The sequence below is a fragment of the Esox lucius genome, chromosome 1 (genome assembly GCF_011004845.1).
Source record: "Esox lucius isolate fEsoLuc1 chromosome 1, fEsoLuc1.pri, whole genome shotgun sequence".
In the NCBI taxonomy this organism is placed as follows: Eukaryota; Metazoa; Chordata; class Actinopteri; order Esociformes; family Esocidae; genus Esox; species Esox lucius.
In genome coordinates, this window is record NC_047569.1 from 15,909,819 (window position 1) to 15,925,098 (window position 15,280).

At 43.3% G+C, this 15,280-nt stretch overlaps 1 protein-coding gene across 3 annotated transcripts; it reads right to left on the minus strand.

Moving 5' to 3' along the window:
• Window positions 1–722: 722 nt before the first annotated feature.
• prss16 (serine protease 16) lies at window positions 723–15,202 on the minus strand. Of its 3 annotated transcripts, none has more exons than XM_029119168.2 (9): window positions 14,894–15,202; window positions 12,829–13,019; window positions 12,054–12,286; window positions 9,876–10,011; window positions 8,518–8,632; window positions 3,377–3,480; window positions 2,286–2,372; window positions 1,946–2,148; window positions 723–1,073 (listed from the first exon to the last, which is right to left on the minus strand). In XM_029119168.2, the coding sequence occupies exons 1-9, from the start codon at window positions 15,104–15,106 to the stop codon at window positions 961–963; spliced, it is 1,395 nt and encodes a 464-aa protein (XP_028975001.2). In that variant the 5' UTR covers window positions 15,107–15,202; the 3' UTR covers window positions 723–960. The 3 variants fall into 3 exon arrangements, with proteins under 3 accessions (XP_028975001.2, XP_012990587.3, XP_028975002.2); XM_013135133.4 differs by having other exon boundaries at window positions 2,286–2,376; window positions 3,377–3,584; window positions 14,894–15,198; XM_029119169.2 differs by lacking the exon at window positions 723–1,073 and having other exon boundaries at window positions 1,968–2,148; window positions 3,377–3,584; window positions 14,894–15,199.
• Window positions 15,203–15,280: the final 78 nt, after the last annotated feature.

Genomic DNA, 15,280 nt, shown 5'->3' on the forward strand with positions numbered 1-15,280 from the left:
ATATAGTTATTTTTTGAAAGCAATTATATTTCACTACAATATTTTTGTGCAGCTACCATTCACTTGGTCATACCAAGTGTAGAAACTGATCACTTGTCAAATAGTAGCGCAGGGTCAATGTTTTAAACGTAGCCTGAGGAGCTTACTCACCTGATTCTCTCAACTTTGAAGGCACCCCTGCCAAATGAGGGATTTGCTACAGACCAGGAACTCCTTGCTGACGAGGTGTCACTCCTTTCTGAGTGATACTGGCCTATTTCTACTCACCCAAGGGAGATCCCAGCAACTTATCAGCTAGTTGCACAGTCAAGGCTGGATCCTAGACTGCATGGTCAGCTTTGCTCTACAAAAGGGTGTCTTAAACTGCTGTGCCACCTGGGAGCCCTGATTCATCCCCTTTCCAGATTCCTTTTGAGTTTTACATGTTATCTTTTTTGGATAATCAGGGTTCCATTGTCATACTTCAAAGTTTAAGCACCATTTCTGCATTTTCCTGCTAATATTTCAAAATACAGTGTACTAACATCAGTAGAAACATTTCAGTGATATTGTGAATTAGCCTACACTGTAATGTGTTTGAAAGACTGGAATGTAATTTTAAAGAATGCAACAGCTACCCGCTGAACGAAAGTAACTGTACTAACTTATTAATCTTACTGTAAGTGTTTTTTTAAAACAATAATACATTAACTCAATAATTTTTTATAGTGTTTAAAACAGTCTGGCCATAATACATTTTATTAACTTCCAGTTTTTAAAGTCATAAGAAATCATCTTTATTATTAAGGAAAACATGCATACAGCACATATTGGTTGAACTGGTTTAAAACAGTGGAACAACAATAGTTGCGATCAGGAAACAAAAGGTTTCCATCTAAAATAATTGACTGGATGTCAATGTATTATTTGACCCTCCAAATGCTGCTGCTTGGTCATGTGGATGACTATCAATTATTCCAGTCATTTCTCCTTCAGCCATTTCTGTAGTATTTGGAATATGTGTTCCCGGGCCAGGTTCAACTGGGGAATGTCCTCTGCTCTGGCAGGGTACATGTTGGCACAATGGGCTGTTCCTGGATCAGAGAGAGAAAGTTATTGTTGTTCTACAATGATTTGACACAGTGCTATCTGGAGGAACAGCAACATAACTATGTCTACAGGAACATAACTGTGTGTACAGCAACGTAACTGTGTCTACAGGAACATAACTGTGTGTACAGCAACGTAACTGTGTCTACAGGAACATAACTGTGTGTACAGCAACGTAACTGTCTACAGGAACATAACTGTGTCTACAGGAACATAACTGTGTGTACAGCAACGTAACTGTGTCTACAGGAACATAACTGTGTGTACAGGAACATAACTGTGTGTACAGCAACGTAACTGTCTACAGGAACATAACTGTGTCTACAGGAACATAACTGTGTCTACAGGAACATAACTGTGTCTACAGGAACGTAACTGTGTGTACAGGAACGTAACTGTGTGTACAGGAACGTAACTGTGTGTACAGGAACGTAACTGTGTCTACAGCAACGTAACTGTGTCTACAGCAACGTAACTGTGTCTACAGCAACGTAACTGTGACTACAGGAACATAACTGTGTCTACAGCAACGTAACTGTGTCTACAGCAACATAACTGTGTGTACAGGAACATAACTGTGTGTACAGGAACATAACTGTGTTTACAGGAACATAACTGTGTTTACAGGAACATAACTGTGTTTACAGGAACATAACTATGTCTATAGGAACATGACTGTGTGTACCGGAACCTAACTGTGTCTACAGGAACATAACTGTCTACAGGAACATAACCGTGTCTACAGGAACATAACCGTGTGTACAGCAACATAATTGTGCACAAAGCATTTTGTAGATCCTAAGTGGCCTGAATGTACTGACACCGGACACCATAGATGTCAACAGGACACCCTCACCCTTTATAAAGATGGCAGGGAGGTCGTCTGAGATGCTAGAGGTGATGCCCAGGGCATGCCAGGGGTCGATGGAGCCATTGGGGAAGACTATTCTGGTGGCACGGATGTCATAACTTCCGTAGTTTTCATTGGTCTGGTCTACACCAGCATAGAGTGTCTTAGTGCTGATGTTAAAAATGTCCAGACACTGTTCCACGTGATACCTGGTAGAGAGGGTAGAGGGAGAGAGCGAGTGTGGAGAGGCCCACTGATCCAGTCACACCATAGAGAGACCTATTCCTTATGTAGTACACAGACACACCTGGAGGAGAATTCTTGGAACTATTAAATAAGTACTCACTGGAGGCCAAAGCCACTAAAGGGCTGGTTTGGAGAATCAGAGGTCTGGAAATAGCCAAACTCAGTGCAGGTCTGGTACAACCACTGTCTTTCTGAATGCACAGATATTACACATTATTATGGATGCACAGATATTATAAAGATATATTTATTATATTATAAAGTAGGACTCAATCAACCCTGTCAGTCATATTCAGTCAGATTATAATCATTTGTATGTACGCCACTGGGACCTTACAACAACAAAAAAAGACAAAATGACGTGTCTCACTGAAAATAATGTTAAATTATACAACTATATGGCCTAAATGACATAGTAATCCCACAAGACCTGAATGACAGGTTAGGTCAGCAGCAGATAATATGGAAACTACTATTTACTATTCTTTTTAGTGGCCTTTGAACAAAGAAATAAAGACAGGAACCACGCCACCAGGGACAATGAGGTAGAGGGGGAGAAGTGGGATGTTTCCAGACGCTCCTGGCAGCCTACTTTCTGTCAGTTACTCTCTCAAGTAAACTAGACATGGGAACCATGTCTGCAGCCAATGGTCAGGTCACATCACTGGTTGAACAAGTCAGTATTACTAACTAAACAAAACGCGTGACAGGGCTTGGACCAAAGTTCGGAAACACAGGACATGCTAAAAGGGAGAGATTTTAGTTTTTTCAGGTTACCCCCCCCCCCACACCCAAAATATTAAACATAGTTTTTAACCCTTATTTTACCAGAAAAAAGGGATAGAAAGACAGACGTTTATCCCTGTTGTGAAGGGGATTCGAACTGGTAAACTTTAACAGGGAGTGATCCTTCTTTACTGCTGAAGTCTATAAAACAGTTTACATGATGCAGAGGCAAATGGATAGAGCTAAAACTGCTCTATCCACAGTCAAATCCATTTGCAACGACTTCTGGCAATTACATACACTCTTAATTTATTCATTATAATCTAGTTTTTTTTCTTCTAAAACATACGGCAAGAGGTTGCCAATTGAAGTTGTGTACAGTAACCCCCCATTTGATGTTGGCTTTATTGAGCACTTTCGAAAATGACCTCTGACCCATTCTCCTTTGGCCCTCTTCATTCTCACCTCCCCCGCTGGCGGGTCCGCTGTAGGATGTGTTCCTGAGATCCTGGAGGTTTGCACTGTAAGTGGGGTCTTTGAAACAGGGCTGAAGGAGGTAGGTGGTGGTTCTGAGGGCAACAAAAGCAGCGAAACGATAGTAGGGCTCTCCCAGGGACTCTTCGGACATCACCCCACACACGGTCTTGATAGTGCAGTTGGTGCCCAACGCACTCTGCAGTGGCACAAACATAACGCTCGTCTACAACACAACTGTCAGGGGAAGTCTGTGGATTCCCGATGACTGGAAAAGCACTTCTATCATATCCTCAACTACACATTTCTACAAAAGACACTATGGTACAATTTAAGTTAGTTACATATTTACTACATCTGGGTTCTGCACAAAGCTGCATTCAATGCATCAATGACTATGACAAGATGTCTTTTTCTTTCAGTATTATATTGAATACAGGGGCAAAAGAGGAACCATACAAACGTTTCATAAGATATTAAATTACAAAATCTTCTGATTTGATGAAGCACACATTGCTTCACCGTTCAGAGGAAATACATTTAACCAATAAGGCACAAAAGGGTATGGTATATGGCCAGTATTCTGTGGCGAAGAGCTGTTGATTGGCACGATTCATTGTGGAATGCCTGGAAACAGTTCTTAACCATATACAGTACAGGCCAAAAGTTTGGACACACCTTCTCATTCAATGCGTTTCCTTTATTTTCATGACTATTTACATTGTAGATTCTCACTGAAGGCATCAAAACTATGAATGAACACATGTGGAATTATGTACTTAAAAAAGTGTGAAATAACTGAAAACATGTCTTATATTCTATTTTCTTCAAAGTAGCCACCCTTGGCTCTGATTACTGCTTTGCACACTCTTGGCATTCTCTTGATGAGCTTCAGGAGGTAGTCACCTGAAATGGTTTTCCAACAGTCTTGAAGGAGTTCCCAGAGATGCGTAGCACTTGTTGGCCCTTTTGCCTTCACTCTGCGGTCCAGCTCACCCCAAACCATCTTGATTGGGTTCATGTTCGGTGACTCTGTGTGACATTCAACTGGTCTCTAATCTGAGCTGCTGTTAACCTGCGATTTCTGAGGCTGGTGACTCGGATGAACGTATCCTCAGCAGCAGAAGTGACTCTTGGTCTTCCTTTCCTGGGGCGGTCATCACGAAATGTTCTGGACTGACTGACCTTCATTTGTTAAAGTAATGATGGCCACTCATTTCTCTTTACTTAGCTGATTGGTTCTTGCCTTAATATGAATTCTAACAGTTGTCCAATAGGGCTGTCGGCTGTGTATCAACCTGACTTCTGCACAACACAACTGATGGTCCCAACCCCATTAATAAGGGAAAATATTCCACTAATTAACCCTGATAAGGCACACCTGTGAAGTGAAAACCATTTCAGGTGACTACCTCATGAAGCTCATTGAGAGAACACCAAGGGTTTGCAGTGCTATCAAAAAAGCAAAGGGTGGCTACTTTGAGGAATCTAAAATATAAGACATGTTTTCAGTTATTTCACAATTTTGTTAAGTACATAATTCCATATGTGTTAATTCATAGTTTTGATGCCTTCAGTGAGAATCTACAATGTAAATAGCATAGCATAGCATAGCATAGCATCATCTTCCGCTTATCCGGGGCCGGGTCGCGGGGGCAGCAGTCTAAGCAGGGATGCCCAGACTTCCCTCTCCCCAGACACTTCCTCCAGCTCTTCCGGGGGGACACCGAGGCGTTCCCAGGCCAGCCGGGAGACATAGTCCCTCCAGCGTGTCCTAGGTCTTCCCCGGGGTCTCTTCCCGGTGGGACGGGACCGGAACACCTTTCCAGGAAGGCGTTCCGGAGGCATCCGAAACAGATGCCCAAGCCACCTCAGCTGACCCCTCTCGATGTGGAGGAGCAGCGGCTCTACTCTGAGCTCCTCCCGGGTGACCGAGCTTCTCACCCTATCTCTAAGGGATCGCCCAGCCACCCTGCGGAGAAAGCTCATTTCGGCCGCCTGTATCCGGGATCTTGTCCTTTCGGTCATGACCCAAAGCTCATGACCATAGGTGAGAGTAGGAACGTAGATTGACCGGTAAATCGAGAGCTTCGCCTTGCGGCTCAGCTCTTTCTTCACCACGACAGACCGATACATCGACCGCATTACTGCAGAAGCTGCACCGATCCGTCTGTCAATCTCCCGTTCCATCCTTCCCTCACTCGTGAACAGGACCCCTAGATACTTAAACTCCTCCACTTGAGGCAGGCACTCTCCACCAACCTGAAGTGGGCAAGCCACCCTTTTCCGACTGAGGACCATGGCCTCGGATTTGGAGGTACTGATTTTCATCCCCACCGCTTCACACTCGGCTGCAAACCGTCCAAGTGCATGCTGAAGGTCCTGGCTTGAAGGGGCCAACACGACAACATCATCCGCAAAGAGCAGAGACGAAATCGTGTGGTCCCCAAACCTGACACCCTCCGGCCCCTGGCTGCGTCTAGAAATTCTGTCCATAAAAATTACGAACAGAACCGGTGACAAAGGGCAGCCCTGCCGGAGTCCAACATGCACAGGGAACAAGTCTGACTTACTGCCGGCAATGCGGACCAAGCTCCTGCTTCGGTCGTACAGGGACCCGACAGCCCTTAGCAAAGGACCCAGGACCCCATATTCCCGAAGCACTCTCCACAGGATGCCGCGAGGGACACAGTCGAATGCCTTCTCCAAATCCACAAAACACATGTGGACTGGTTGGGCAAACTCCCATGAACCCTCCATCACCCTGTAGAGGGTATAGAGCTGGTCCAGTGTTCCACGGCCTGGACGAAAACCACACTGTTCCTCCTGAATCCGAGGTTCTACTATCGGCCGTATTCTCCTCTCCAGAACCCTGGCATAAACTTTCCCGGGGAGGCTGAGAAGTGTGATCCCCCTATAGTTGGAACACACCCTCCGGTCCCCCTTCTTATAAAGAGGGACCACCACCCCGGTCTGCCATCCCAGAGGCACTGTCCCCGACTGCCACGCGATGTTGCACAGGCGTGTCAGCCAAGACAGCCCCACAACATCCAGAGACTTGAGGTACTCAGGGCGGATCTCATCCACCCCCGGTGCCTTGCCACCGAGGAGTTTCTTAACCACCTCGGTGACTTCAGCCCGGGTGATGGACGAGTTCACCTCTGAGCCCTCATCCTCTGCTTCCTCAATGGAAGACGTGACGGCGGGATTGAGGAGATCCTCGAAGTACTCCTTCCACCGCCCGACGACATCCCCAGTTGAGGTCAACAGCTGCCCACCTCTACTGTAAACAGCGTTGGTAGGGCACTGTTTCCCTCTCCTGAGGCGCCGGATGGTTTGCCAGAATCTCTTCGAGGCCAGCCGATAGTCCTTCTCCATGGCCTCACCGAACTCCTCCCAGGCCCGAGTTTTTGCCTCCACAACCACCCGGGCTGCAGTCCGCTTGGCCTGTCGGTACCTGTCAGCTGCCTCTGGAGTCCCACAAGCCAACCAGGCCTGATAGGACTCCTTCTTCAGCTTGACAGCATCCCTTACTTCCGGTGTCCACCACCGGGTTCGGGGATTGCCGCCTCGACAGGCACCGGAGACCTTACGGCCACAGCTCCGAGCGGCCGCTTCGACAATGGCGGTGGAGAACATGGTCCACTCGGACTCAATATCTCCAGCCTCCCTCGGGATCCAGTCAAAGCTCTGCCGGAGGTGGGAGTTAAAGATCTCTCTGACAGGAGACTCGGCCAGACGTTCCCAGCAGACCCTTACAGTACGCTTGGGCCTGCCGAGTCTGTCCAGCTTCCTCCCCCGCCATCGGATCCAACTCACAACCAGGTGGTGATCAGTTGACAGCTCCGCCCCTCTCTTCACCCGAGTGTCCAAGACATGTGGCCGCAGGTCAGATGAAACGACAACAAAGTCGATCATCGACCTGCGGCCTAGGGTGTCCTGGTGCCACGTGCACTGATGGACACCCTTATGCTTGAACATGGTGTTCGTAATGGACAAACTGTGACTAGCACAGAAGTCCAATAACTGAACACTGCTCGGGTTCAGATCAGGGGGGCCGTTCCTCCCAATCACGCCCCTCCAGGTGTCACTGTCGTTGCCCACGTGGGCATTGAAGTCCCCCAGTAGAACGATAGAGTCCCCAGTCGGAGCACTTTCCAGCACCCCTCCCAGAGACTCCAAGAAGGTCGGGTACTCTGCACTGCCGTTCGGCCCGTAGGCACAAACAACAGTGAGAGACCTATCCCCGACCCGTAGGCGCAGGGAAACGACCCTCTCGTTCACCGGAGTAAACTCCAACACATGGCGGCAGAGCTGGGGAGCTATAAGCAAACAATGTAAATAGTCATGAAAATAAAGAAAACACATTGAATGAGAAGGTGTGTCCTGTACTGTATATAATGGCCATATACCCCCCAACCCTGAGGTACCCTATTTGGTTATCAATGCAATTAGAGACATAAAAAGTGTTTCTCTGGTAATACCCAAGGTATACAGTCTCATATTCTCAATTGGCTTGCAGCCAATCAGCATTCTGGATTCCAAACCACCCGATTTCCAATATCTGGTTAAATCAGGTTAAATGTGTCTGGTTAGACCCCAGTCTCTGCCTAGCTTGCAGCCCACATCTATACGTGCTACAGCAAATGTATCACTTTATTAGTGTCTTCTGTTGAGTTCATACAACACCATCTCTTTTTTTAGCAGCCCCCTGCTCTGAGGGAAGGAAACTGGAGCCTGTCTGATTCCAAAGACCCTTTTGTGCTTTTTTCCACATCAGCTTATTGGTAATTGGACTCACGTCTCCACCGGCAACAAGCCACAGAGAGAGTCCCCATGGCGACCACAGTAGACCTCTAAGGGAACTAGAGACACAAGGTGGTTATGAGAGGGGCCACGGTTTTAGATAGGGGTGCATAACAGCCTACTGAACAGCCCGGAGAACCCCTTTTCTGGGCCACCACCCGGGCCTCCCGCTTTGGAAACAGTTGCAGTTTGAATTCCTCCCATAAGCTTAAGCTTTCTGCTACCTGCCCCAATCCCAATTCAGCCCAAAATGACTTTCCTCCTCGCTCAAAATGATTCCTCATATACCCTGAAATTATTCTGCCCTTAAACTCATATTGGTTTACCTCAAAGGCTCTATTGTCGTTGTTGTATTGCACTGTGCTCATAATGCTGTCTGCCAGGGAGTCTAGGATATACGCCCGGTCCTTCTCTGACTGGATCTGCAGTCTGGAACATAAGCTGGGGGAGAGAGGATGAAAGAGAGATCATTTCACTTCCTAAGTTCCCCTCGTTACTAGGACCAGGGGAACAGCTGAGGAAAGTAGAGACTTTCATGGAACTAGTCCCCTGTATGTGAAAGCCTGGAACCCATATTTCAACAACTCAACGTCCCTTTGTCTAAATATTTCACATAGGACAATGTTCTGTTTTAGAGTTCCTTTGACATTCATATTGACTCACTGCATTTTTCCACATTTTGTGCAATTGCAAAGAGGTTTGAAAGTACTTTTAGCATATTACACTGAGTAAATAAAACATCCTGCATGTCTAAGCAGTATACTGATTGGTCGATACATACATAATGCACTCCATTCATATGACTGCTATTTTGCCAAAAACTGACTGAAGAAAACACTTGACCTGTCCCATCAACAGGATATGTCTGGTGACCTTAACACCAGCCGTAACCAGAGGGACAATGTTGGTCGTTCATCATGGTAACAGGGACTTGGATATGGTGGGCCAGGGTGTGGGGTGGATTACTGTTTTTTCAGTTCTTTTTGTGTTTGGGTTGGCATTAGTCAACCTAGCACTGTCCTACCCTGAAGAAGAACCCTGTCTTTCAGAGACAGATGAAAACATCTAACACATACAAAACCAGTCAAAGTTTTGCACACACTTACCCTTTCACTTGAATTGAATGGCACTGTACGTATACACTAGATATAGCTAAAAGAATGAAGAGAGGTGATCGACAGAGGATTGTGGAGGGAGAGTAAATAAGAGCAAAATAAAAAGAGAGAAAAAAAATAGGAGAAGAGCTGGACTGAACAAAGTTTGAGAGTGACTCCTTTGTCTGCCAGGAACACCATACAGAGAGGAAGAAGCGGATGCCATGGCATTCCGACAGAATCTGGAGCATATCCGACATTGGGAAATTTCAGGCTCCCGATACCAACATAGAAGGCCTCGAGGGGTGGGCTGAAACCGGACCTGTCTCAGACCAGCACCCTCAACACAAACACACATACACAGACACACTTAGGCCATGACAGCTAGGAGAGGAACAAGGGTCATAGGATATCACTCCTTAACTTACTTACCATCTACTTAACTCTACTATGTAGCCATGTCCTTAAATCACTAGGATTCTATTCTCTATACCAGTAGATGGGAGTCATTAATCTAATCAATAAATATGGTTGTGGGCTACACTGTAAAAAGCAGAGTAGGTGTAAAAAAAACATTCAGTGAGTAGTACTTGAAGTCTTTGGTAATGTTCTCATAGTTTTTGGGGTCTTTGATGAGCTCGTTCAGGGTGTCAAAGGCCTTCTTCACCAGCAGGGGGCACTTTGGGTTCTCTGCTGCCAGGGCCCGCCACACCACCTCCAGGTACTCTGGGCAGAACCGGGCACAACACACAATCAAATGATACCCATTTTAAACAAGTAAAACCGCACTATTCAAACATAGCGCAAATGCAATGTTAAGACAATTTAAGGACATGGTAACTGTTCTAAAACATAGACAGTCTGGCCTGTCATATTATGGCTGGACTGTATTTATAGAACAGTATCCGCCTCCAGACTCTAAGTGTTAGCCTCCCAGTAAAAAAATGTGCGTAGGAGTACTGTTAAAAAAAAAAAACTCTGCCTTATTTAGAATAATATAAAAGTAGTCAGAGTTAGGAGTGTTTTCCATAACTACTGTTGGAGTGTCTCAGACCACACACAGACCAGCTCTAAGTGTGGTTAACAATAATAACTATTATCTCACAGTTTATTACTTTTAAAATTATCACTTAATTGTGGACAAAGTGAGACATCTGAAATTCCATTGGGATAAGATCACTCTCTAAAAATCCCCAATGACTTGCTGGTGGTTGGCAAACAGAGACCTGCCATACTGAGAATGGAGCAGAGGCCATGGCATTCTGAAGGATTCTGTCTGACATTTGGATATATTTGGATATATCAGGCGAAGTCCCAAAATTGCCTGACATAGCCTGTGTTTCAGACATGAGGGAGTGGATGACAGGAAATGTTTTACTTTTAAACTCTGGCATAAACGACAAAGCAAATTTTAGGCCCTGGGAAAAAAAAAAATTTGCTCTCAGATCTCAGAATGAACATTGATGGTACAGTCAGTCATCTCTCCCCAAAGAGCTCTGAAAAACCCCAGTGTTACTCTGGACCCTGACCTCTCTTTTGATTAACATTTAAAACACTTCATGGGCAGCTTTTTTCCATCTCAAGAACATTGCAAATATTTGAAACGTTTTGTTAAAACATTATGCAGAAAGGTATATCCAACCTTTTGTTACATCAAATAGACTTTTGCATTGTACTTCTCTCTGGCTACACTGATAACACATTGAACAAACCTATGCTAGTGCTAAATGGCTTCTAATATCTTGACTAGAACTCAGAAATATGATCACATTAAGCCGTACTAGCATCTCTACTCTAAGTGTGTGTGCGTTGTTAAAGATAAATTCCCATCCTCACCTATTCTTCAAACTGCCCTTTAGGGGATGTAATACTGACCATCCTCAACTCAAATATACATAGTGACTGTCTGCTGGCTGATAGTCAGTGTTCATTATTCCACAAGAAGGATCTGCCCTGTGGTCTTACTGTATATTCAAGAAGGTGAAAGATTCAGAACTGTATATTCAAGAAGGTGAAAGATTCAGAAAAGTGTATTTAACAAGGTGAAAGATTCAGAACAGTGTATTCAACAAGGTGAAAGATTCAGAACAGTGTATTCAACAAGGTGAAAGATTCAGAACAGTGTATTCAACAAGGTGAAAGATTCAGAACATAGGGATCTTAGTCAGGAGGTTAAGGGCCAGTCTAGCTGTGACTTGGGTTATATGCTAACGTTTATTTTAATAATATGAAAAAATGGTTAAGGGACTCCCTCCTCCGGGGATCCGGTTAGCTCCCTGAAACCCCAGGTAAATTGACACACTGGTTAAAGAAAGAGAGATAGAAATAGATGCAGTAGATTAATAGATTGAAAGATTGATATGAAAAGGGATAGATAGATAAATCGATATAAGCAGAGGTGTAAAAAGTGTTCACCACTTTTGGGAAGTTCCTAAATAAGACCAAAATTACCAGTTAAAAGGAGATCATAACAAACAAGTGACCTTAATTTATAGTTTTTCACTTTTCCTTTTGATTTATTTCATTACAAGCTAGTTAAGAACGCCCTTTACCAGGTCATTTTGGTCTTAATTACAAACTTCCCTAAAGTGGTGAACACAGCCAAACCTAGCACAGTACTTTAACTTTGTACATTTTATGCCTCAAGATATAAATCTGAGTAAAGATACAATTTGATAGAGCCTTTACTAGAGAGAAAAAGGGGATCAATGTTACATGTGTATTCAGCTTTTATTTTGTCAGGATAGTCCGTGTGACTCCAGTGTTACCTGAGAAGTTGACCGTGGCGTGGAGAGGTGCGCTGCTTGCCACAGCAGCATGAATCAGGTTGGGGTACTTGAGTCGGGACCAGGCTGCCAGCGCTCCTGGGTACGACCCACCGAATGCCACCCACTTGCTGTTGGTCAAGCCCAGTTGTTTGGCCATGACTGTACGGAAATGAGCTAGGTCAGCCAGAGCTTGTTGACTGCTGAGGAATTGCAGATTCTCTGTCCTCAAGTCACTGTGACGAGAATGACAGGGTAGGTGTTAGTCAAGTCAGGCTGACAGGAGAAAGCCTCAATCAGCATCTGGCTGTTTACACTCTTCATGCACATCAATCAATACCTGCATACTGTGAACTAGTCAGATTCAATAATAACACATATACAGCACTAAATCTATTGGACAGGGGATCTGTTCATAGAAATCTATTGGACAGAAGTCTGTTAATAGAAATATATTGGACAAAGGTATGTTCATAGAAATCTATTGGACCGGGGTCTGTTTATAGAGATCTATTGGACCGGGGTCTGTTCATAGAAATCTATTGGACCGGATGTGTGTTCATAGAAATCTATTTGACCGGATGTGTGTTCATAGAAATCTACTGGACAGGGGGCTGTTCACAGAAATATTATTTAAAAGGTAAAACATATTTATAGATGTCATCATCTATTGCCATCATTCAAGGAAACACTTCCCCCTAGTGTCCCATTTGATAAAGACCAGCCAAAGTAATATTTAAAAAAAATTAAGAAATCCAACAAGAATTATAAAAGGTACACTGTGGGATGACTGTCGCCATAGAAACGGTGCTCCAGCAGAAAACAAAGAGCGCCAAGCTTCTTGGCGTAGGTAAGCCAGGTCGACCCGCTGTCGGTGGACATCCATTGGTTGTTGATTGGACCCTCTCCGCCGATCATCAAAAACACGGGTCCACCAGTTCTGTAGTACGTCTCAGTTACTAGAAATTTCTGGGAATGTAGTACACTGTAGGTCACGTTTTACAAGAACCTAACGAAGTAGCTCATGTTTAGACAGTAGATGGAAACATGGGAATTCAGAGCAACATTATTTTTAAGTAAAATATTCAACTACCATTCAGAGGCAACTACCATCCACCAACACCAATGTGTTGGTGGATGGGCCTGCAGAAACTTGGGTTGGTTGAAATGTAATCCGTCAGTTCACATCAATAAATGATTAAATGAAAGATATAATACGTTACTATAGGCCTAGTAAAAGCTTACTATTTGCTCACAATGTAATCCCTAATGTTGCTGACCTCACATTAATGTATTACAGTGTAAATGTATTACTCCTGCATTTCACAAGTAATGGCTGACTACTAATTTTGTGATGTATTTTTCAGTGTTACAAATAGTAATGTTTGGCTAATCTTTATTAAACTTCTGCCACTGAAACACGTGTGTCAGATTTGGTATTACAATGTAATATCACCCCGTTCAGGGATGGAGCAAATGGATGCGAGGTAAAGTTAATTTTATTATGGACATATTCGCCAATCAAAACCAACTAATTCAGGACATTGAAAAGTATTGCTTCTTGATCAGGTGAAGGTGAACTACAATCCACACTTTTCAATGTATAAATCAAACTTGCTAAATTAGTGCTATATTCGGACTCGGGGGAGGAAGGGTTACAATCTACGGCTTTTAGTTTTTTTAAAATGTTTAGCAACTTTTTGAGTTTATCCTTAGAAATTCAATGGCGTCTACAAAAAGTGTACCATGACAACAAAAGTGCTATATTCGGACTTGGGGGAGGATGGGCTACAATTTTTGAAAAAACTAAAAGCCGTAGATTGAAGTTGTCACTGCACACTTTTTATAGATGCTATTGAATTTATATATCATTATGAAAAAAACATAATTTTTCGATAAACAAGAAAATATACAAAATATTTCATTGATATATTGAAAAGTGTGGAATGTATTTCACCTTCACCTCAAGAACCCATACTTTTCGTTGTCCTAAATTAGTTGGTTTTGACAGGCGAATATGAATGTCCACTGACATTACCATAATAACGACCATAAAAAGTATCCATATTCCTAATAGATGCTACAATATATTACTGTTTTGATTAGGTTTCAGTCACAAAAACATATATTGCTTTATTGTCTTTTATTAGGTTTCAGTTATAGAAACAATAATTATTTATTGAAGATGTTTAAAATCAATACGTTTTCATATTTTGTAATCTAATATTTTTATATTTGTAGCCTACTGAACTCAAACATCTTTGTGTTGTCAACTCCGTGAGCGGTAGTTTCAACTCATAGTGGCTAAAGGCCAAAGTTCGTTGAAAATCGAAGTGGGATCGGAATCTACTGATGTGTTGACGTACTTTTTTCCGAAGCTAGCTTGATACATTTGCTAACATTGCATTTCAGTTTTGATACGGCTAAACCAGACATTATATCAATACGGCTACAGTTGGCAAAAATCTATTATATTGTCATCTGTTTGTTTAAACGAAAAGGGTCAGTGACGAAACGTAACTCATTTGAATCTCAGTTAACAATTTTCTAGTAATTCCATCTTTGAGGGCCAATCAAGTAAAATGTCCTAGTTAATTACTGTTGTGCAACATATGTTTACGCTATTGAAGAAGTATGTTATTTAATCCCTGGCACATTAAAACTACTTTTTATTAGCAAATTTATTTTTTTGTTCTTACAACCCAGTTATTTTACGAAGTTGGAAATTGTTTCTTTATTTCAAATGGTGCAACCATATGAAGACATTTGGAGGATTTTGTGAAGAACCATTGCTCTCGGTGTTCTAAATTTCAATACGAAAAGAATAGCCTAACATTTCTTACTTGTTTCCACGCTCGACTGTCGGCACCGTTGAAGTGGTCCAATTTTTGGCTGATCCAGTGTTGCTGAAAGACAGGTTTGTCTTCATCCTTATGACCCTGCACATCATTAGAGATCTGTCTTTCTATGTTTCTATGTATGTTACCTGTAAAAAAGCCGTCACAAGCGAAACACAGACATGCAAAAATTACAGCTGTAAGAGCTTGAAAACCCATGTTCACTGTTTAGAAAAAGAGAGGGGAAAGATGACAGAAAGGGTGTCTAGTTGAGTTAAATCATATTGATAGAAGAGGAGCACGTGATATTTGTTTTCATGTGATCACGTGAAAGATCAATCTTCTTCGCGTGCGGATGAATGTTGTTTTTAGTAAGTGCTGCCATCAAGTCGT